The sequence below is a fragment of the Pogoniulus pusillus genome, chromosome 18 (genome assembly GCF_015220805.1).
Source record: "Pogoniulus pusillus isolate bPogPus1 chromosome 18, bPogPus1.pri, whole genome shotgun sequence".
NCBI lineage: Eukaryota > Metazoa > Chordata > Aves > Piciformes > Lybiidae > Pogoniulus > Pogoniulus pusillus.
Window position 1 is genome coordinate 12,987,807 of NC_087281.1, and position 23,238 is coordinate 13,011,044.

Consider the following 23,238-nt stretch of genomic DNA (forward strand, 5'->3'; position numbering starts at 1 on the left):
AGCTGATTCACCTGACCAGTCCCTCTACTCACTGCTCTTGCCCAGGAAGGTGTTTTGACAGATGACCTAAGTGCCAAGTTGAAGAGCTTGTTTCTTAGACATAAGAGGAACAGGGGTTAAAAAACGAGAGTGGGGGACAAAAAGTCCCTCACAAAATCTTCTGTGAGACCAGCTCAGACTTCTAAGCTTTGGCTTTTTGAGGTGATCTTTTTTCTGATGGAGATTTGCAACCAAATGAGAGCCTGCTCTCATGTCTGTACAGCAGATGAAGGACTGGCAGAGGCCAGTGTTACAACAGGCATTCAAGGGAGCTCTGAGCCACCTCAGACCCATCCTCCCGGAGCATGCCAGTCCCTTACAGGAGCCAACACAGCAAATACTTCCCTTGCAAGCTTTTAAAACACAAGCAAGCAAAACAGCCCTCTAACACCAGCTCTCAAGTGAGAGAAATCACATCTGGTGCTATCCAGAATTGGTCCACACACCACACACAGAAAGCCTTGTGTAAAATGTCATTAACGCTGAACTCAAAGGGAACAGTCCTGGGAAAAGTCCTGCTTCTCTATGTAGTCTTTCCTGTATTGTACTGCTTACAGCTGTAGTTTTGATCTATTTACACTTCTATTTACCACATTGTTTGACATGTCACATACATATACAATACAGTATTTAACACTGCTATTGAAAGTGCTTTATAGGAACCCTGGAAGTTTTAGTGGTGGGACTTCAAGTGCCATAGCACATGTGGTGATAGAGAAGTTGTTTTGTCATTTTGACAGGAGGAAGAGGTTTTAGCACCACAGATACTGCATCTTGTGCCTACCTCTTCACTTATGCCAGTTAGATAGGGTGGCTGAGGGGTGATAGTGGCCCTAACTCTTGCTTCTCTAAGTCCATTGAGATCAGATAACGCTGCCTTGAAAAGGCTGGCAGAAGTTCTAGTCAGCAAGAGAGATGGGTTTGGCCCATCTCTTGGACTTGTCTCTGTCCCTTGTCAGCTGCCAAGCTGATAAGCATCTCACTGTAAAGCTTTGTTAAAAAGTAAATAGAAGCTCATTTAGGAAGCAATTGCACAATAAGTGACAGGAGTGGGACTATATGAGCACAGCACTTTGTTCCTCCCCAAGCCCACTGTTGTCACTCCACTATAGGCTCCCACAGCTGGACTGGAACTGCTCCAGACAGCACAGTAATGTTGGGTAAAGCCTACACTGGTTCTACCAGCACAACAGCATTTAGCTGCCATAGAATAGAACCAACCAGGTTGGAAAAGACCTCCAAGATTATCCAGTCCAGCCTAGCACCCAGCCCTAGACAAGCAACTAGACCATGGCAATAAGTGCCTCAGCCAGGCTTTTCTTGAAGACCTCCAGGGACAGTGACTCCATCACCTCCCTGGGCAGCCCATTCCAATGCCAATCACTCTCTCTGCCAACAATTTCCACCTAACATCCAGCCTAGACCTCCCCCAGCACAACTTGAGACTGTGTCCCCTTGTTCTGATGCTGCTTGCCTGGGAGAAGAAACCAACCCCCACCTGGCTACAGCCTCCCTTCAGGTAGTTGTAGACAGCAATGAGGTCACCCCTGAGCCTCCTCTTCTCCAGGCTAAACACCCCCAGCCCCCTCAGCCTCTGCTCATAGGGCTTAGTAGGGAATCTGCATGGCTGTAATGACCTGCGGGATCAGTTTTCCCTTCTTGCTCAGGAATGATCCCCTACTCAGAGGCCTCCAAAGGAAATAGATCATCCCTCAGCCATGAGGTAAAAATGACAACAGCAAGTGTGGCAATATACCCAAACCATTCCATCACACACAGATATACTGGGAGCAGAAGCTGCAAATTATGGCAGAGCCATTCTACTTAGTAAAGCCATTTACTACCTACACCACACAGCCCTTCTACATCTTTTGTGCTACAGAGGTTAGAGAGATGACCCTAGGAGGGTTAAGTATGAGGACTCCAGGTCATGATCACGTGTATAACCCCTCAGAATAAGCCAGGCTGAAAGAGGACAGACATCCTGATGTATCAGCTCTCCTTGGGGTTCTCACTCCTCCCCAGCCCAGCACATTCCCCTTCCTCCCTCCTCTGCAAGAATGCAGTGTTGCATTCTTGCCTTAATGAAGTTAATATTGCTGGAATGTCAACCTTCAGTATAAGCTTCCATCTACAAAAAACAAAGAGGTATCTCCCTCCCCAGCCCTGTGTGAGTTGTTTTGGTGGGGTTTTGTTTGTTTTTTCCTTAAACTGGATTAGTGACAAAAGATACTTCACCAGGTGCTAAAAAACTCTCTGGTTTGAAAATGAGTGTCTGTAAGAGAGATGAGGGCACCAAACTGCAGCAATTCAGAGCAGTTCTGTAAGGGACAGTGTGATGGTTTGGGTGTTACCCACCCCCCAACCACTTAAGAAAAATCACCCAGCCTAGACTTGGCCAAGCTGGAAATTAAAGAATGGAGCTTTCTATTTACAGCTTAGCACAATATACAAGCAGGTACTTACAATAAATACAGCTATAGACAGAAATAGACAAGTTAAAGAGTAATACAGAAACACAACAGCCCTCCCAGAAATCTGAGTCCCCAGGAGGGGGGATCCCAACCACCCTTCCACCTTCTTCCTATCCCTCTACCTTATCCCAGACTTTGCCTTACGTTCAAGGTGAGTTTGGAGGATTGGCCACAGGTGTTAGGAAGCAGAAGGATTAGACAGATGGCAGGTTAGAGAGAGAAGTGCAGCCCAAAGCCAGAGAGCAACCTCTGTATTTGTTTGTGTTCTTGTTTTCATACATCTCAGCAAGCCTATGAGAGCAGCAGACATCACCATTGTTTCCTTTTCACAGCCTAGAATCTAATTCCTCTCACTAAAATATCCCAGCTAGGCTCAAACTAGCCCAGACAGTATAGAAATGCACAGACAAGACACCTTTCCAGGGAAAGATGTCTCCAATCCATGGATTCAAATGGACGTGAGTAGTCAGCAGGTCACTGCATCTTTGGCCTCAGAAGAGATACTAAGAATCTGCATGCAGAAGTGCAGCCTTCCTGCATACAGCTACTGACACTGGGTTCATGGATCTTATCTCAGCACTGTCACTGAGCTCAAAAATGAATTCTATCAGCTTCCCTTAAAAGGTTACCTCATGTAGGTGTGTACAGATACCATACCTAGCACAACACACCAGTGTACCGTGCTGAAATCCCAAGAAATGCATCTGGACAGCCAGCTGGCTTGCAGTAGCACATTTTACACATTGCCCCAATTTCAGTTTTCAAGAGCCCTCAAATGAAGTGGGAAGTTTATGCTGTAAAAATCTCACTTCAAAGTAAACAGTCATCTGAAATGCAAACATTCAAGCAGGTTTCTAGTCAGAAAAAAAAAGTGACATAGTTCCAGTGACTGATGTCGACTTACAATAGGCTTTATTTATAGGGCAAGGAAAAGAAGAATGGAAAATGATGCCTGTAATACAAGGTCAAACCAATTCTGAGCCATTGTTACTCTAAAACCCATTACTTAGCACTAACCAGTGCCTCCCAATTATTTTTTCTTTTAAAGCTCCCTGCAGAAATGTTGAGCCATGGTAATAAGCCTGTTCTCCTCCTGTGCACATTTTGGGTTAGGAGTACTGAGAAATTCCACAGAAGTCAGTCCTGTCCTGCCAAGAGGCAGAGTTCAGGTCTCATTTGCAGCTAGGAATGACCTCTTAACTCCTTCAGTTGAGTCAAGTATACTTTAGTATTGCAGCTGTTTAGATAGTCCAGAAGATGAGGGCTCAGATAAAATACTAATTAGTGCAAAGCTGAACTTCCACGTAACCAGCATTTTCTGCCTCAAGAGTAGGGAAAAACAACTGTCCCTGGCTATAGTGCTTAATTTCTCTTGGATGCTGCAAGATGCATGTCCAGAGAAGGGTCACAAGGATGCTCAGAGGGCTGGAGCACTTCTCCTATGAGGACAGACTGAAAGAGTTGGGGTGTTCAGTCTGGAGAAGAGAAGGCTCCCAGGTCACCTTCTTGTGGCCTCCTCTACCCCAGGCTGCACACCCCTAGCTCCCTCAGCCTCTCCTCACAGGGCTGTGTTCCAGGCCTCTCAGCAGCTTTGTCACCCTTCTCTGGACACGTTCCAGTACCTGAACATCTCTCTTGAATTGATGAGCCCAGAACTGGACACAGTACTCAAGGTGTGGCCTGACCAGTGCTGAGTACAGGGGAAGAATAACCTCCCTTGTCCTACTGGCCACACTGTTCCTGATCCAGGCCAGGATGCTATTTGCTTTTGTTGCTACCTAGGCACACTGCTGCCTCATGTTCAGACTACTATCTACCAGTACACCCAAGTCCCTTTCTTCCTGGCTGCCACTCCAGGTGAAGGGGCAGTGGGGAAGGACTGGGGTGCATAAATAATCTGTAGGTATTTTGGAGAACTCTTATTCTTACCTGTTTTCTTAAGAGACCCTTTGCTATAACAGATACCCACAAGACACAGAAATAACATGGTAGTGTATTCTGTCCATGAACTTCAGTACTGGAAGATATTGGCACAGAAGAGTTTACTGGAGACAGAGTGGTCTTGGAGAGTTAGCCATCAAGCTCTTTGGCTAAGCATACAAGTAAGGAGGACTAGTTGGCATGGACCTGACACGGTGAGCAGCCACAGCTGTAATAACTGACCAATGATCCTTGAGGAAGGAGAGCTGAAGTAAAGAGATTTGGCTTTGTTAAAGAGCCAGTGTAACAGCCTGGTAAGAGGGTACAAAGAGACTGGCAGGCTATAGGAGCTGCAGGCTTGCTTCTTCCCAATTGAAGGCTTCCATCTGTTTGTGTCATGCAAAGTTCATTCCTAGAAAGGAGAAGCCAGAGATTCAGGATTGCAAGGATCTGGGCTGTAAAAACAAAAGAGGCCTGGCTGTTGTCTGATGACAATCAGTTTTGGTTTAGAAGCCTGAACTGTGTTGCTGTATACACTGTGATAACAACAGGGAAACCTCCCACAGGGCACTAGATAAGGTTGACCCTGCAGGAGGACCTTGAGGATAAGGCTCAGGTGCTGAAGCCCATGGAGCCAGTTTGAACCTGGCAGGGTTGCAGACTGTTTCACTGAGCAAACTACTACAAGAAAACATGTGGCAGCACCAGCACACAAGGTGTATCCTTGCTGTGGCAAAACTAGCATAGCAACATGCCCCAGCCACTCTGCCAGTGTGGCTTACCATTAATAAACACTCCCAAACTTATTTTTCAAAGAGATCAAATTCTCCTTACAGATGCAGGTTTTTCCTCCCCACAGTGGAGCTGGCTGAAGGAGTTTTTGTCTCAAGAACAATAAAAGCTCAAGAGCAAGAAGGGTGAAAAAGTCTGTTTTGCAACCATTACTGTGATCTAAAATCCTGAAGCTTGTTCTCAGCATCTCTAACCGAAGTGAGGGCAATTAATTTAGGCAACAAACACTGGAAGATATGCTCCAAGTCCCACATCTTAGATCTCACAGCATTTGTAGTTTACAGCTTGCCCAGTGCTTTTTTCAGTTCTGACACACTTATGAGTTAAACTTATTCTTATGAAGGAGCCCAACCTCTCACCCTCACACACATACTTACTATGAGATCAGCTGAGCATTAGTCTATCTGCACAATGTCTGCAGGTCAAATGGGCTCCTAATCCTGATAATCCACCCAGTGTGAATAGTTACAGTTCAGTAGAAATCCTTTAATTTTCATTCTTTTGCAACTGCTGATAGTTGAGGTTTTGCTGACAAATTAGCAAGGAAGGTAATGGATACAGATGGATTAGAATACCTTGTTCTGCATGTGGCAGCATCAGATGCCTTAGGAAACCAGGCAATGCACACTCATTAAAACAGGGCAGCTGTTTCTTCAAAAAATGGCATCTTGAGAGCTGCAGGCAGCACAGAGAGATGAAACCACGATGCAGAAAAGGAATGCTTTGGCCTGAAACATAGAGACTTCCTCTCTAGTTTTCTGATAGCTATCCTGTCCTCACCCTGCAGGCCAAGCTCCATGTCTTCCCTTTGCAGCCTCTACAGGACGTACACCAACCTGCTGTCCAGATAAAGCAGCTGACTTAAGTACCCACAAGACAACCCTGAGCAACACAGAACTTACCCAGGCCTCCTCACATGACTGAACTGCTTCCCCTTCTTGAGATGATAGCTTACTGTGAAAGCAAAAACCCCTGAGAAGAGGCAGTGCCCTAAAGGCTACTTTCAAATGCCATAGAAGAAAGATCTCACTGGCAGCAAGGAATGATCACCAGGCTGCTGGCCAAAACAAGGCAGGGGGTGAGTAAAGACAGGGAATGGAGAACAGCTATAGCTCTACAGTAATGAACATGGAGCTGCTTTAAAAACAAAACAAAGGAAACTCTAAAATCCACTCCAAAGGACTCCTGCAGTGTTGATTTGAATGGGGGTAGAGAGGCTCTTCAGAGAGAGTTGGATAAATTAGATCAATGGGCCAACTCTAAAGGGATGAGCTTCAACAAGGCTAAATGCCAGGTCCTGCACTTGGGTTGCAACAACCCCAAGCAATGCTACAGGCTTGGGGCAGTGTGGCTGCAGAGCTGCTTGGCAGGAAGGGATCTGGGGGCTGTAATAGACAGGCAGCTGAATATGAGCCAGCAGTGTGCCTAGGTGGCCAAGAGGACTAAAGGCATCCTGGCTTGTATTAAAAATGCTGTGGCCAGCAGGAGCAGGGAGGTGATTGTCCCTTTGTACTCAGCTTTGGTGAGGCCACATCTTGAGTATTGTGTTCAGTTTGGGGCACTACAATACAAGAGAGATGTGGAGGTGCTGGATGGAGTTCAGAGGAGGGCAACAAAGCAGGAGAAGAGCCTGCAGAACGGAACTTATGAGAAGCAATTGAGGGAGCTGGGGATGGTTAGCTTGAGTGAGAGGAGGCTGAGGGGAGACCTCATTGCTGTCTACAGCTACCTGAAGGGAAGTTGCAGAGAGGCTGCTGCTGGTCTCTTCTCACAGGTAACTGGAGGCAGAACAAGGGAGAATGGTCTCAAGGTGAGACTGGAAAGGTTTAGATTTGATATTAGGAAAAGGTTTTTCACAGAGAGAGTGGTCAGGCACTGGAATGAGCTGCCCAGGGAGGTGGCTGAGTCACCAATCATGGATGTGTTTAAGGGTTGTTTGGATGTGGTGCTTAGGGATACAATTTAAGGTGAATCTTGCAGAGGAGGGTCATAGGTCGGACTTGGTGATCCTGAGGGGCTTTTCCAACCTGGATGTTTCTGTGATTCTGTCAACAGCTTACTGGACTTTCACATACTGAAGGTAGAGATCAGAGGAAGCAATAAGAAACAGACCAGGTTTGTTCCCATTTCTAAGAGCAGGCTGCAGTCTTCTGGGTGGCTGTGGCCATTCAGGCTGACTTTTCTGTTGTCACAACAGTTCCTTAAACAGAGGCACAAACAAAAATAAATCTTCTCCTCATCCAAAATCCTGATGCCTGCTTGGGTGGAGATGACTGTCAGGAGTAGCCAGAGTGAGAAGCCTTCAATTAAGCAGCTTCACAAACTGAGTCACAGCAAACAGGAGAGAGGAGCAGTCAGAAAAACGAATGAAAGAAGGAGGTTAATCCAAGCTACTGGGCTCCTGCAACTCTGTTTCTCACCATTTTTCTAAGAGTTTTGCAAAGAATTAACTGCCCTGAAAATGAGAAACAAGTTTGTGAAGCAAGAAGAGCACTGCTTATGTTTAAAGCTATGGGCAATATACCTTAAAGTCTAGTCAGCAGAGTTTTATTATGCTACTCAATGGTGTAATTAACTCCATTTCCAACAGGCTGAAAGGCATCTGCCACAATAGAGTATTTTGAGGCCAGAGCTCCTATGCTTGACAGAGTAAAGGAAACTGTTCCACATAAAACATGGGAGGGAAGGAAAAAGTAGGGTACAGAAAATATGGAACAAGAAAAGTGTGAAGAGGACATAACGTGAAAGAAACACAAGGAAAACAAGGAAAATACAGCCAAGTTCAAAGAAAATGGAAATGAAATTGTTTTCTTACAGGGAAGGGCAGAGGACAGGAGTTCAAATTTTAACCCTAAACACCTTGAGAGTGGAACGGGCAAAAACTGGTGTTAAAAAAGACAGAAGAGGGAAAAACTCATAAGAACACCATGAAGGGAAAGGAAAAAAAAAAACAAACCAACAACCAGAACAACCCTACAACAAAATCACAAACCAACCAACACAACAAAAAGACAACCAACAACAGTCTGTGCTGGGTTAAACACATGGCTCTATTTGTTAGCTACTATTTAGTTACACTGATGGAATCTCTTGGAGACTCTACAAACCTTACAGAGACAAAAAGCTTATGGCAGTGTAAATTTGAGTGATGTGATAAGAATAAAAACAAAAGAAAACAAAAAAACACCCCAGTTCTTAAAGAATGAGAACAGAAAGAACATGATAGGTTGGACTGGATGATCTTGGAGGTGTCTTCCAACCTGGTTGATTCTATGAGGGAAGAAAAGCCCTTCCCACACTTTTGGAAACGTGGGGAGGCAGGACAGGAAGAATGACAGATCAATTTCCAATGACTAATTGCTATGAGGAGGTGCCAACACACACACACCATCCCAGAAACATAATATATCAGTTTGCTCCCTTAAGGTGTCACCTTACACTGTTGCCTAGTCAGCACTAAGCCATAGGACCTGTGCTAGCCTGAGGACAGCTAGAGTGTTTTGGTGAGAAGAATTAGATTACAGGCTGTGAAAAGGAAACAGTGGTGATGTCTGCTGCACTCATAGGCTTGCTGAGAGGTATAACAAGAACATAAATATAGCTAACAGAGTCGCTCTCTGGGCTGTGTGGGCTGCACCTCTAACCTAACCTGCCATCTGTGTGACTAATCCATCTGCTTCCTAACTCCCTTGGCCGGCCCTCCAATCTACCTTGGGCATAAGGCAAAGATCTTGGGTAAGGTAGAAGGGTGGAAGGGAGGTTGAAGGGTGGTTGGGAGCCACTCCTAGGGACTCAGGTTTCTGGGAGGGCTGCTGTGTTTCTGTATTACCTTTCAACTTGTCTATTTCTGTCTATAACTGTATGTACTGTAACTATCTGCTTGTATACTGTGCTAAGATGTAAATATAAGCTTCATTCAATTTCCAGAGCCACTGAGTCTAGTCTGGGTGAATTTCTTAAGCGTGGGGAGGCAGGTAACGTCCAAACCATCACAGGACCAAACAGACTGGGCTTCAACTCTTGGATTAAGGCAGCTTTGTATTTCCCATGCAATATTTGAAAACCCAGAGTCCCTCACACATGCAAGCAGTCCCCTCGAACCATTTGTATTCTCTCCTCCTGGTGCCACATTCTTTGCATGTGACTGCAGAAGATAAGTAACACTTTCAGCCCCAAAGTCCTTTTACAATTCACCTCCTGTCCAACTAACTGACAGTTTTGAATTCAGTGACAAGTACGTTGGCTAGCAACTCAGCTACAGGAGAGAGAGAAAACCCCACAAAGAGGTGGAAGGCAAGAACAAAGGAGAACAAAAGCCTCCCCCCCTCCACCCAATTTGTCTGCCCACATACCGAAGATCAAAAGAGCTCCGAGGAGCCTGTGAATAATCTACATACTTTGTGACCTTATTACAATCAGCTTCCCTGCAGGCACGGCCGCTGTGTATATATGCACACACTGTAAATACACAAGCGAGCCTGTGGATGTTTGCCCAGTCATTTGCTCTGTGCATTGAGTTTGCTTACTTTTAACAATGCTGAGGCCAAAGAAGTGAGGCTCTTTAATCTTCACCAAATCACAAACTTGCTGAAAGAGCTCCTGTCCAGTGGCTTTGACCTGAAAGAAGCAAACAATCCAACGTTACAGCTGGCTCAGGCACCTGAATGGAGTGGTTTTCCTTCTTTACACTGGCTACTACATTTTTGGGTACTGTAACAAAAGTTCAGCTCACAGGACAAGTTTTGTTTTCACTATTATTAATGCCATTATCACAAAGTAATAGTCAACGTGTCCTTCACAGCACAAGGTGGCTCAGCTTAGTAAGACATGCAAATAGATAGGAAACTAAAGTCATCTCTGTGTAAGAATTACAAGTCCTTGTTTTGTGCAGCACTGAACAGGCTTATTGATAGGTGTTCTTATAGAAAAGTGTGCTTGCAAACACAGGATGGAAATACTGCCCTCTTAGAGATTTCTTTTTTGAGAGAGAAAGAGAGAGAGAGAACATTCACAAACCCAAGATTGCACGATTTGAGCAGAAAGTTCTGGGGTTAGAGATGCAGCTGCTCTGTACCCCACACAGAAGAGCTTGTTCTTGTTCCGTCCCCTGCTGACTTCTGGTCACACAGCAATTAACATCTTTATCTTCTGGAGCGGTTACCGACAGCCCTAAGCTCTTGCCCATCTCCACGCCGCACTGTGGCCTCCCGGTGCTCTTGCTCCACGTAAGGCTGCGCACACGGTGAGGGAGCAGGGGTAAAGCAGCGCTGCCAGAACACACCTGCCGGGCACCAGCGCCTGAGCTGTATTTGCGAGCACAGCACAGGGCACTGCAGCACAGCTACTGAAGGCACTGTTCCAGCGCGGGTGCTTGGAACACAGGCTCCTGGTGATTCTAGCTACCTGCATATGCACACCTGGATGGATACTACAATTGGGAAATGCCCCTATTAAATGTTCTCCCACCTACAGCCTGATTTTCCATTGTCCCACTGCACCACTGCAGCAGCACAGACAATCACAGGAGCAAAGAACTCTCACCACCAAGCCCACAAGCCTCAGAGGCGTAAGGGACGAGTTTTGAGCAAGAGTGGATAGGGAGAGTGTAACACCACCAAGACAGAGAAGCTTGGCTGCAAAATGGGCCTGAACCTCTGAATTTCATTACACTGCTGCTGCACAACGCAGCTCAGCAGCAGCATTTCCAAGTGGATACAGTGCAGTACTACCTTCCCAGCAGCAAAGATGATAGGGCAGAAGTCAACTACTGAACTCTCTTACAAACTACTCACTACCAAACTAACTGCCACTCTAACTCCTCAAACCCATTTAGTGCAGGTGTGCCACAGGCGCCAGAAACCAGCTGCACTACCCTCCCTGCCCTAGGATGTACTATGTCACTAGACATGGCCAGTGGGAAACTGAAGGTCATTTACACTAGTCAGCCACTCACTGCTGCTTTATGGAGAGATCTGAAACTTGTGCTTCACTAACACACACACACACATTTGCATGTGTGTGCTTTGGGAGGGGCATAAGACCTCACATTGTATCTGGGTCTTATTACAGGTCTCTGTGTGAGCATTTGCTCAGATGCCAAGAATATACAATTGGAAGAGAAAGTTGGGCATGAACCTGCTTCATTTCTCATGGAAACAAGCTCTGAGCATGTTCTCCTACCAGACAGGACTCACTCAGGAAGAGGTGACCTACTCCTGGCCACAACTGGTCTACAACTACCTGAGGGGTGGTTGTGGCCAGGGGGAGGTTGCTCTCTTCTCTCAGGTGGCCAGCGCCAGAACGAGAGGACACAGCCTCAGGCTGTGCCAGGGGAGATTTAGGCTCGAGGTGAGGAGAAAGTTCTTCACTGAGAGAGTCATTGGACACTGGAATGGGCTGCCCGGGGAGGTGGTGGAGTCGCCGTCCCTGGGGCACTTTAAGGCAAGGTTGGACGTGGCACTTGGTGCCATGGTCTAGCCTTGAGCTGTGTGGTAAAGGGTTGGACTCGATGATCTGTGAGGTCTCTTCCAACCCTGATGATACTATGATACTATGAACTGTTATGCACATACCACTCACCAGCAGCAGAGGACTGTATTTGGAAGCTCTACAATGAGATTATCTTTCTAAGTGGCATGCTTTCACACCTAAGGGAAGAAAAACCTGCTTTAAAATACTTTGTTCTAGGAAGCTAAGCACTTCAATCTTCTGTAACACTCACCTCAAACTAGTGATTTGGTGTTGTGCACAGCAGGCATGTGAGCTACCACCTTGTCTATTCTCCTTTTGAGAGTTCTGCATCAATTTTTACTCCTAGGTTTCAAGATTGTGCAATGCTAATGACACTTGCAATTGCTCTTCCCTCCTCTTGCCTGCCTCTCTGCTCAAAGCAAGCAACTCTTTGCATTTTTCAACTGCAGACTTCTCTTTGGCCTTTCCTGTCTTTGCATGTGGCTACTGTGCCAAGCTCCATCCCAGACACACCATGAATCATTCCTTCCTCTGATACTCAGCTTTGCCCTGTGTCAGACTCTAGGCTTTTTTTTACACATAAAATTTAGTCCAAAATGAAGTCAAATCAAGTTTACAGAAGGTAACTGCGACTCCACAGTGACTCCATGTGTCACGAGGATGCTCAGAGGGCTGGAGCAGCTCTGCTATGAGGACAGACTGAAAGAGTTGAGGCCGTTCAGTCTGGAGAAGAGAAGGCTCCCAGGTGACCTTCTTGTGGCCTTCCAGGATCTGGAGGACTTACAAAAAAGCTGGGGAGGGACTTTTTAGACTATCAGAGAATGACAGGACTAGGGGGAATGGAGCAAAGCTGGAGGTGGGCAGATTCAGCCTGGATATGAGGAGGAGATGTGAGAGTAATGATGTGAGAGTGATCAGAGCCTGGACTGGGCTTCCCAGGGAGATGGTTGAGGCCCCATCCCTGGAGGTGTTTAAGGCCAGGCTGGATGAGGCTGTGTGCAGCCTGCTCTAGGGTAGGGTGTCCCTGGCCATGGCAGGGGGGTTGGAACTAGATGATCCTTGTGGTCCCTTCCAACCCTGACTGATTCTAAATATTCACACATATTGGTTGCCTATCTCCATTTTTCTTGGTTCTTATGCCTTTAAAAAAGGGAAAGAAATAAAAAAAGGTTTCCTGCTTACAGCACAACTGACAGAGTTTGGACTTATGCTTGCCATTCCCCAACACACCGAACTTCACTAGAACTTCCTCCCCTCCAAAACTTTCTGCGTACACTCCCAACCATTCTCCATCAGCTAGGCAATGAATGACATCTGCTGTGACTGCTTCTGAATTGCCCCAACACGGGCAGGGGGCTGCCTGCCCTGCTCTACTCGCTGGCAGCCAGACCTTCGCTAGCACAGCTCACTCTCCTTTACTTGGCTGCTACCACCCTAGAAGATTTTCAGAAACCTAACCTAAAACCAAGTGGATATGGATCATCAGGTTCAAAACTGTCAAGGAGATAACCCACAGTTAAGCAGATAAGCAAAACTGACTCAAATGGGTACTCACTCCAAGATCTCTGGTGCGACCATACCATTTTAGTTGCACTATTCTCACCTGTAGCCTGCTGAAGCTGCCTGGTGCTCATATTCCACCACCCTGCTGCAGCTGCCTGGAGCAAGCCAGACTGCTTTGCTCTGTGCTCTCCCAGCAGAAACCTCCTACTTTGCCTGGCTGTCTTTGAGATGCTTAGTGAGCTGTAGCACCTTCTAGTCCTCCTCATTATTTCGCTTCTCCTCATGTTCACAGTTGGTCCCAGGGACACAGTTTTCCTCCTCACTAACTCCTCAAGTTTGTGAATACATCCAGAAAAGTGGATGCCAAAGTTTGTTAAGAGATACCCAATCATGGAGGAAGAGACTTTAAAATGGCTCCTGTTCTTTTTTCAACAGCACTGTGAAAGGCATAAGACAAACCCATTTTAAAGAGTAGACTCCACTCTACATGTGACCACATAAAACACATATAGGTAAACTCTTATCTGGAAGGGTGGAATTTACATGGCAGAGGGGAGAAAGGAATTACCTGCATAAACACTGTGCTTATCATGGGAAGGATCTAGAATTTATTCTGCTGGAAAGATAACCATTCCTACCTACCTGACTGAGCTGCAAGCTTGTTTAGTATTTGCATTTCACACTGGAGAGTTTAAAAGGCTTTGGAAATCTTAAGTAGTGGCATTATTATTCTAATAAATGCACAAAGTATCATCTGCAGTTGTGATGTTGGTAGAACCTACATTTAATTAACATCAGAAAATTGGCCTTGATAGTCCTCAAAAATAACAATCCACCTATGACATCTTAATTCTTGTTGTTGTTTTAAAGGGGTGTTGTGGTAAAGGCAGAAGCCAAACAAAAAACCTGGTTTTGGTAACTTGCCCAGCTGTAACAGGTCATGTTTCACAGCTGTAACTGGTCATGTTTCACTCTCTATGCAATTAGGGCACAACTGTGTGTCAAAGTCTCATGTTTTGGCCCAGGCAGCTATTCCCTTTCACATGCAGGCATCTCTGTGTAGGTATTTTCCCAGCTTGCCAGACACCAAAGCAGAAGCAAGGAGAGAAAAATGTATTTAACAGGACTACCAAGGGACAAGGCAGTGATGCTCAAGGTGTCCCAACTTTTGGAGGGGCAGGTGGACACACTACCTTCCTACATCCCAGTGAGAAAGACCACTTATTATGATTATTAAATACCCTAGAGATATTTAAGAGGTGTGGATGTGATACTCAGAGGCATGATTTAGTGGTAGGCTTGGCAGGCTTATTGTTGGGGGTCCACTCCAATTTAAATGATGCTCTGATTTTATGATAAACTGCAAGTACCCAGGATTTACTGTACAGGCTAAGCACTGCCTAAGCTTAATACAGTGGAGTGTGACCTGGCAGTGGTGCCCAGCTCAGCAAGAGTGCAGCAAGGAGCCATGATGGCATCTGCCACATCAGCATGCTGCCCTCCTGCACGCCTGAAGCAGAGTAGGCTCCACTATTTCAGATCTTCAGCCTCTCTGATAAAAGCTATTATAAGAAGGTGAGATTTAGGGTCAGCCACAACAGACCATTACCCAGGCTGTACACACAAGAACTTAATTAAATAATTTTGTGGCTTGCACAGAGGCCATCAGATTGCAAAAGCCTTCTGGGGCAGCAGATGGGCTTGGTTTGAACCAGTGTCTAGAAGCAGAGTGCCATACATTTTGCTGTTAAAGCTTCGTTCTGTCCAGACCTTGTGGCTGTTTCAGCTCACGATGCCACACTTAAGCACAGTAGATAGGGAAATTCCTACATGGATTTTGAAGATTAGCATGCACAGCTTCAAAAGCCACTGTTTCAATCAAGTGCTTAAAATAACAGCTTACTTCAGACTGTCTTCTCCCCCTCCCTGTGCCAAAGGGGGGAAAAAAGACCCCACCCAAAACAAAGCAAAACCCTCCCCAGCCCACACATGAGTGCACACAAGCTCACAAGAGAGCACTTATTTTTAAGAGCTTCTCATCAAATGAATGTGAACTGCCTCGGTCAGCTCAGTTTCTCACAAGTTCAAGGAGCAGGTGGTGTTGCACAAAGAGATACCACACCACAGTGGACATCGTGCCACTCTGGGCTGCCAGCTGACCTGGCTCTGCTGTCACACAGACACCTACAGCTATCTGAAGCAGTGATCAAAGAAATGAAGTTACTTACCTCTAGATTTTTGGATGTACTCAGAGGAGGGGGGAAATCCCCACCCTGATGGCTGTTTACCTAAAGAGTCTTTGAAAGGATCTATGGACTACTGAGACCAGAAGCAGCTAAAGCATCAGAGCAAAGGGACATGTGTTGGGCACGCTGGCAGAATCATCAAGGCATTTCAAGTTCAGATTTTGTCAAACTGCTAAATTATCATCCTGTCAAAACCACTCAGAGAGATGAAAAGAGAAATAGCAATGGAGAAAGACCCCCTGTCCAAAAAAATACAACCTACACTTGTAAAGAGCTCTGAAAACGAGTTGAAGCTACTCAGTTAGGAAATGAAGCACCAATTACCCTAGGCGGGCTAATAGCCTTTTGGTCAGCAGACTGGAACCAGGCTTCTGGGCGAACGAAGACAGCTAACAAAAACAAACCCCATCTGCAAGGCAGCCACCTCCCGGCCTCCCTCCCAGCCACTCACCCCGACGGCTAGGCTGAGCTGCTCACGGGTGGGCAGGAAGACACAGACGCTCCGGGAGCTCTCTGGCTGCATCCTGCCTGCCAGCAGCACCCTGCTCATGGTGGGCAGCTCTGTGGGGGCCAGAGTCGTCTCTTCAGGCAGGCAACAGGCTCACTTCATCCCATGCACCTGTCAAGAAGGTAAGAGCATCAGTATCATGGTGCTGCTGATGCTGGGAGGAGCCCACAGCATGTGTTTGATGAGATGTATTTCTCCTTCCTCTTTACAAAACAAAACACACCCATTTCACAGCCCCGTGGTCATTTTTTCCACCAGCACCACAACACAGAGCAATAAGAGTTAATCTTTAAATAGCTTGTGAGTCTCCAGCAGAGCACCATAAAGCAATCAGGTCTCCCTAGATTAACAAACCAGACTCAAGGTTTCAAGATATGTGTAAGCAATAAGGCAAGTGACACCAGAGACTGCTTCCTTAAACACCCTGCGATGAGGGAGCACCCTGTCCTTCACCCGGGTACCTCACTCTCACCACAAGTGAGGATTTCAATGAGCCACCAGCAGGCATGTGTCAGTGCAGATGACTGCATCTGAGCTCTCATCTTCTTCACTCCACCCTTAATCCCTGGGAAACTGCTGCCCCAAATCCTCCATACTTAAAGGAAGAGTTGGAAACACAAACTCAGACGGCTGCCAGTCCACTTTTTGTGAGATGAGCACTGCCAGTGTCCTCACAAGGGCTGAGCTAAAGCTGCATGAACATCTCGGAGCTGAAGTTATGACAACAGAAATGAGACAAATTCAGTTCACACTCTGAACCACAGTAGCCAACATCACTGCAGCTCGGTTAGACAGTTTCCTCAGCAACTTGTGACACTTCATTTACAGCTCTCTCTGCTCCAATGCTTTCCAGGACGAGGAAAGCATCCTGTGGCACCTCATGAATCTGTCAGGATGAGGAGATGTTCCTTGAGAGTAGTTTAGGGATCAATGCTGGCAGGAACCTGAACCAACAAGATACCAACCTGTTATGGGATCTACTCCATTCTTGCGTAGTTTTAATGCAAGTCAAATCCTGACTGCCCTGAACAAAGTCACTCTGGCATAACTCCCTTCCACCAGCAACACTTGGACATTCACAACTAGACCAGCAGAAATGCTGCTGGCCCACAAAGCCCACCATGCCCCCAGAGATGGGCATATACCCCAGCAAGGGCAGCCAAATACCCTGGCTCTGGCTGTGCTACACTCTGCCACTGCCCAAGGTGCTGCCTGCTTTCTCAGAACAGTCTGTCAAGGAATGCAAGAGCTTTTCCTTCACCCCTCCAAAATGTACCTAAGGATAAGGAAGCACAGTATTACTTGCTTCTTGCCTATGGTAACAGAGGACATACATATGTGAATGCATATGTCCACGTGTGCATTATGGAATCATAGAATCAGTCAGGGTTGGAAGGGACCACAAGGATCATCTAGTTCCCATGCCCCTGCCATGCCCAGGGACACCCTACCCTAGAGCAGGCTGCCCACAGCCTCATCCAGCCTGGCCTTAAACACCTCCAGGAATGGGGTCTCAACCATCTCCCTGGGCAACCCAATCCAGGCTCTCACCACTCTCATGCTGAACAACTTCCTCCTCACATCCAGTCTGAACCTACCCATCTCCAGCTTTGCTCCAATCCCCCTAGTCCTGTCACTCCCTGATATCCTGAAAAATCCTTCCCCAGGTTTTTCTAGACCCCCTTCAGATACTGGAAGGCCACAAGAAGGTCACCTGGGAGCCTCCTCTTCTGCAGACTGAACAGCCCCAACTCTTTCAGTCTGTCCTCATAGGAGAGGACCCTCGTAGGGTGCGTTGTTCTGTTAGTAAATTTTTTTGTTCATTTTCTAGTGTGATTTCTTTTCTTTAATAAAATAAAAATATCTGAAAGTGTTCTTTATGCAAGTATAAAAGCAGTTCCTCGCACCTCCTTCCCTGAGCTGGCACTCATGAAGCTCCTTAACAAAATGGAATGTGCTGCCATTAGAATGGGCTGCCCAGAGAGGTGGTGGACTCACTGTCCCTGGAGGTGTTCAAAAAAAGCCTGGCTGAGGCGCTTAGTCCATGGTCTAGTTCACAGGATCATAGAATCAATCAGGTTGAAAGAGACCTCCAACATCATCCAGTCCAACCTAGCACCCAGCCCTAGCCAGTCAACTAGACCATGGCACTAAGTGCCTCAGCCACGCTTTTCTGAACACCTCCAGGGACAGTGACTCCACCACCTCCCTGGGCAGCCCATTCCAATGCCAATCACTCTCTCTGACAACAACTTCCTCCTAACATCCAGCCTAGACCTCCCCTGGCACAACTTGAGACTGTGTCCCCTTGTTCTGTTGCTGCTTGCCTGTCAAAAGAGACCAACCCCCACCTGGCTACAGCCTCCCTTCAGGTAGTTGTAGACAGCAATGAGGTCACCCCTGAGCCTCCTCTTCTCCAGGCTGCACACCCCCAGCTCCCTCAGCCTCTCCTCACAGGGCTGTGTTCCAGGCCTCTCACCAGCTTTGTTGTCCTTCTCTGTACACCTTCCAGTATCTCAACATCTCTCTTGAATTGAGGAGCCCAGAACTGGACACAGTTGATTGGATAGGGCAATAGGTTGGACAGGATGATCTTGGAGGTCTCTTCCAAGCTGGTTGATTCTATGAAAAGCTTTTTTAAATGCAAGTTCTTTACACAGAGCATGTCTTACGAGACAGAAGTGCACAAAAATTGCATCTACTAATGAAAAGAAGGAGCTATTACTAGTACTCCCCTCCCCCCCCCCCCCCCCCCCCCCCCAGTCAGAATTTACTTAAACAAGAACCAGGACTTTTTCAAAAGGAGATTGCTTTAATTTATAAGCAAGCCAGAAAAAAATCATCTGACATCCTGGGACAGGTGAAAGCTTCTATTAAATGAAATAAAGAGAATAAACAAAATCCGATTTATCCTCTCCTGTCAATATAATTATACCAAGGAGCTCTCTTAGGCTCCAGGCTAGACACTAGTAACAGGTGCATATAAATTATAGCTGACTATAGAATAACTTGAGGGCAACAGGTCACCATTATTATTGCCAGCTGATGTCATGCACACCATCAACTTTATCAACAGCATAAAGACCTTGGAGTATGGGTTCAAGCTTTCCAACATAAGGAGGTTTGTCTTAATTCTCAAACCACTCTACTAGACAGTACACACTCCACTTACAAGGGGAGATCACTTCCAGTGAAGATATTAATCCAGCTTATAACAAAACTGAAAATAGGACAAAAAAGCAACTACAAAAAAACAAACAAACAAACAAACAAACATGTGCACATGATTTTCTCTGGATAGCTGAAGAAATTGAACCCAGTTTCCCCACAGCCTCTATAAAACAAAGCCTCTGAAAAGCTCTTCCTCTGGTCTCACACCTGCTTTGTCCATTTGAATTTTGAAGAGAACAACAGCATGTCCTGGGAGCAAGGAAGTCAGAGAAGAAGGGGAGAAGGTGTCCTTCTTCATACCTCTTAAACAAAAATCCATGTGCATCTCACCACAGCAGGTAAGAGGTTAAAGAAGCAAGGTCCTTAATCTGAAGGGAGAGGTTAAACAGAAGCCCAGCTCAGCCTTCTCTTCATTAGAGGTATGTTAGGATGTGATAAAACAATGAATCATTAACCTGCCAACAGCACATGTTTACACCTTTTTTTCCTGATTAAAAAAAAAAAGAGAAAACCCAAGAAGTTGTGAGCCAAGAATAACCACCCAGTGAAAACAAGTGGCCAGGAGGAATGCTCTTACTTACAACACAGGCAGTTTCAGACTGCCCATATGCCATTCTTTTGTTTACCACAGATTCCAACCTCTTAACCTCAATTAAACCCTAAAATCTCCAGCAAATGCACTGCAGATGAATTAATAAAAGCTGAAGTCAATCGCTGACCTCTGGGACACCATACAGGTTGTTTGGGTTTGTTGTTTGAGTTGTTTGGGGGTTTTCTTTTTAATAACAACACTTTGTGTTTTAGCTCCTAGAGAAGTACATTTTGAGATGTAATTGTTTGGTCAAGGACCCAGCAATCTGTCAATGAAACCGTCCAAGGTGCTATTTATTTGGTACCAGTAAGGAGGCTTATTAGTGCCCAGAGTGGTGGCACAGCTTGTTCAGTACTGTTTATTTTACTTAACTACATGTGCAGCTGAGCTTTGGAAAACACACTTGTCATTCATTTCAAGACTCCCCTGATTTTACAGCTCAAACGTGGCCAGAAAAACTCATTAAGAAAACCCTTGGTCTTCCTCTACTCTCTCTACAGCCCCTTCAGCTGCCTCCCTTCACCACATCAGCACCTCAGCACTCGCTGGGTCAAAGCACGAATGCCTGAGGTTTGCCTCACAGAGGGTTAAAAGGAAGAGAAAGGAGATTGTTTGCTTTGAAGAGCCAGCTAAATCACCTCTCACAGCCTCCACACACATTGCCACAAGCAAGACCTGCCACCACTGAATTTCAGGCCATGCCACAGGCAGACTGCACAGAATCAGGTCTCATGCAAACAGCAAATGGGACTGTGCAGCCTTAGGAGTGCTGCTGTGGTTTACACATCAGCAAACTGATTGAGTCTTAATTCTGATTTCAGCCTCTAGGTACTGCCACCATTACATCTCAAGGGAATAAAGCAAATAGATGAATGAACAATCACCTACCAAGTCAAAGCAGTAGAACAGAAAAAAAATCTTTCTCAATCGAGCTAAAAAAGCACCACTAAGTCTGTGTTCGTCTCAAAAACACATGGAAAGTGCTTTGTAAGATTTATTGCAGCAAAATATCTTGGCAAAGCTGGTTTTGCTAGAGGGAGAGAACATGCACACTGAGCATCTCACTGATGACACTGTACCAGAGTGGCCCTATGGAGTCCTATCAAAAACTGTCTGGCAACATTAAGACTCTTACCATTTTTCCAAACATTATCCAGACATGTCTTAGGCTTCTAAGACAATGAGACTCTTAGGCTGCAGTTTCACAATCAGCTTAAGCAGCTTTAATCAAGTCAGTCCTTCAGCAAGACAGACAGACAACTGCCTGGAAACACACGTACTTTGGCAGCAACCCACACTTGGGCTCATACTCATGCTGAAGCACAGCCTCACAACTGAGAGCTTCCCTCGTCTTCCAGGCATTTTGTTACCACAGAGGCATACTTCAGGGCACTAGTAGTGTCTTTGAAATAGAGTAATAAAAGGCCTGAGCAAGTAAAAGATGCAATGATGGTAAATGAAAGCTTTTCCCAGCAACATCTATTTCCTTTGACTATTCCCTGAGATGATGAAAATGTCTCTGGAAAGATGCACCAGTCAGGAGAGGAGGGGAAAAAAGCTGCTTGTCAGGGCAGAAAACAAGGCTGAAGCTACATAGCTTTATGGCATGGCTGCAGATGATGTAAAAAGTGACACATGCAACCGAAAGCCAGGACGACTAGGCTGTGTGCTGCAGTTAATTCTGGAAGCACACTGACTTCTCAAATGTATCTGCCTCAGCACTACTCCATGACTAGCACAACACACCCCTAAGTATACCACAAGGAGGTAAGGTACTACATTTGGTGTCCACGCTCCTGCTTCTGGGACAGAACACAAACCTGCCTTCAGAAACTGAGCACTACTTAGTAGGAAGCCCTTATTCAAAATCATTAAATAAGCAGTACCAAGACACCTACCAGCCACTTGAGTGCTCTGACAGACTGAATCCTAGAAGTGATGTAGCTGGGCTAACAAGACAAGATGCAACACTGGCATCGAAGACAACTGGCTTTTAGTCCATGGATGTTGCAGACACAACTGCATGGACTCTCTACATCTCCTAGCATCACCTGTTAGATGCATGCAGTCCTCTTGCAGGGATAATATGTGGGCCTGGCTCCTACATTTCCTTTAGGATTTTCAAAATGTGTTATGGGAGAGGTCTCAAAAAACCTCAGGGCTATGGAGCCCTAGCAGGCTTTGCTGTCATCCTGCACCTCAAGGACAGACTGGGAAGATTGCTGGTCTTAGAAAACAACCAACATCCTTTTTTCTTTCGTCCTATACAAGCAGCACTCCCTGGTGACATCAAGTTTAACAGCACAGAGAAAAATGCTTTCTCATTAGCATTCACCACAGGATCACACACAGCACTCAGTGAGGCATGACTGCCCACACTCCACCTTTGTGCCATGAAGCCTTCCTGTCTCATGTCTTAGCAGTCACTCGTGCTGCTTGACATGAAACGTGCTTGAGTTCATACAAGATGGCAAGTGTGCTTAAGAAGAAAGGATCTCTCAGACTTCCCAAGGACACCTGCTCCCAACCTGGGACCAGGCTGCTGTACTACTCTGTCATCTGTCCTAGATTTTAAGCTCAACAACAGGGGGCAACTCTCCTACCCACAGATGGCAGCTTCCTCTGGTGGAGAAGTAAAAATTGCTCGCATTTTTGGGCACACATTAGGCCTTACTGCTACTTACAGTCCCCAAGGAGAGTAAAAAGGCTTAGCTGAGGACAGAGCTCCAAAGCAGATGCTCCTGCAGTGCAAGGAAGCTCAGTGGCAGGGCAATAGTGGCAGCACTACATGGCTGCTACACGTCCACCCAACTGTCCCAGAGGACTAAGAAAACCTCTTCAGCAGTTTGTTCATTGTGAGGACAACCCATAATGAACCACCTGGTCCTTAGTCTTTCCCTGAAACCAAAACCCAAATCGGAAGCCTTTTGAAAGAAACAGACAATAAGTACTAAACTCTCAACTAAAGATCTCACAGGGACTACCCTTTTCCATCACTTCCAAGTGATAGAAACTGCCCTTGGGTTTTTGTACCTAAAAGCATGCAGACTTTTAAAGAACATTATTTTACAAGAAGCACATGCAAATGTTAGCAATGCACATGCTTTAAAACAATACCCAAGCAGGTAAGTCTGCAGGTACAGCACGCCATTCCTTCCCAGCATGCCTTTTTCCTGGAAGGACAAACATTCTCTTGCCAACATGTGAAGAGCAATGACTGGTTAAAGGAGTAGCATGGACTCTATCATGTCAACTAACGGCATCAATTTTCTCATTACAGTTAATTTGTTTACTTCTGCATAGTCTATTAATGGTCAGGCCACACCTTGAGTCCTGTGTCCAGTTCTGGGCCCCTCAATTCAAGAGACATGTTCAGGTACTGGAACATGTCCAGAGAAGGGCAACAAAACAGGTGAGGGGCCTGGAACACAGCCCTGTGAGGAGAGGCTGAGGGAGCTGGGGGTGTGCAGCCTGCAGCAGAGGAGGCTCAGGGGTGACCTCATTGATGTCTACAACTACCTG

The 23,238-nt window shown here is 46.1% G+C and overlaps 1 protein-coding gene across 2 annotated transcripts in view; it reads right to left on the bottom strand.

Moving 5' to 3' along the window:
- The window catches only part of FRMD1 (FERM domain containing 1), a 46,082-nt gene that overhangs the window by 17,440 nt on the left and 5,404 nt on the right, over window positions 1-23,238 (bottom strand). The window contains exons 1-3 of one of the 2 annotated variants that reach the window (XM_064158442.1): window positions 15,428-15,462; window positions 10,300-10,506; window positions 9,752-9,842 (exon numbers count right to left, since the gene is read on the bottom strand). In XM_064158442.1, the coding sequence (XP_064014512.1) occupies window positions 9,752-9,842; window positions 10,300-10,410 (202 nt within the window). In that variant the 5' untranslated portion in view covers window positions 10,411-10,506; window positions 15,428-15,462. Of the gene's footprint in view, window positions 1-9,751; window positions 9,843-10,299; window positions 10,507-15,427; window positions 15,463-15,896; window positions 16,065-23,238 lie in introns of those variants that run through there. The other variant, XM_064158443.1, reaches the window with a different exon arrangement.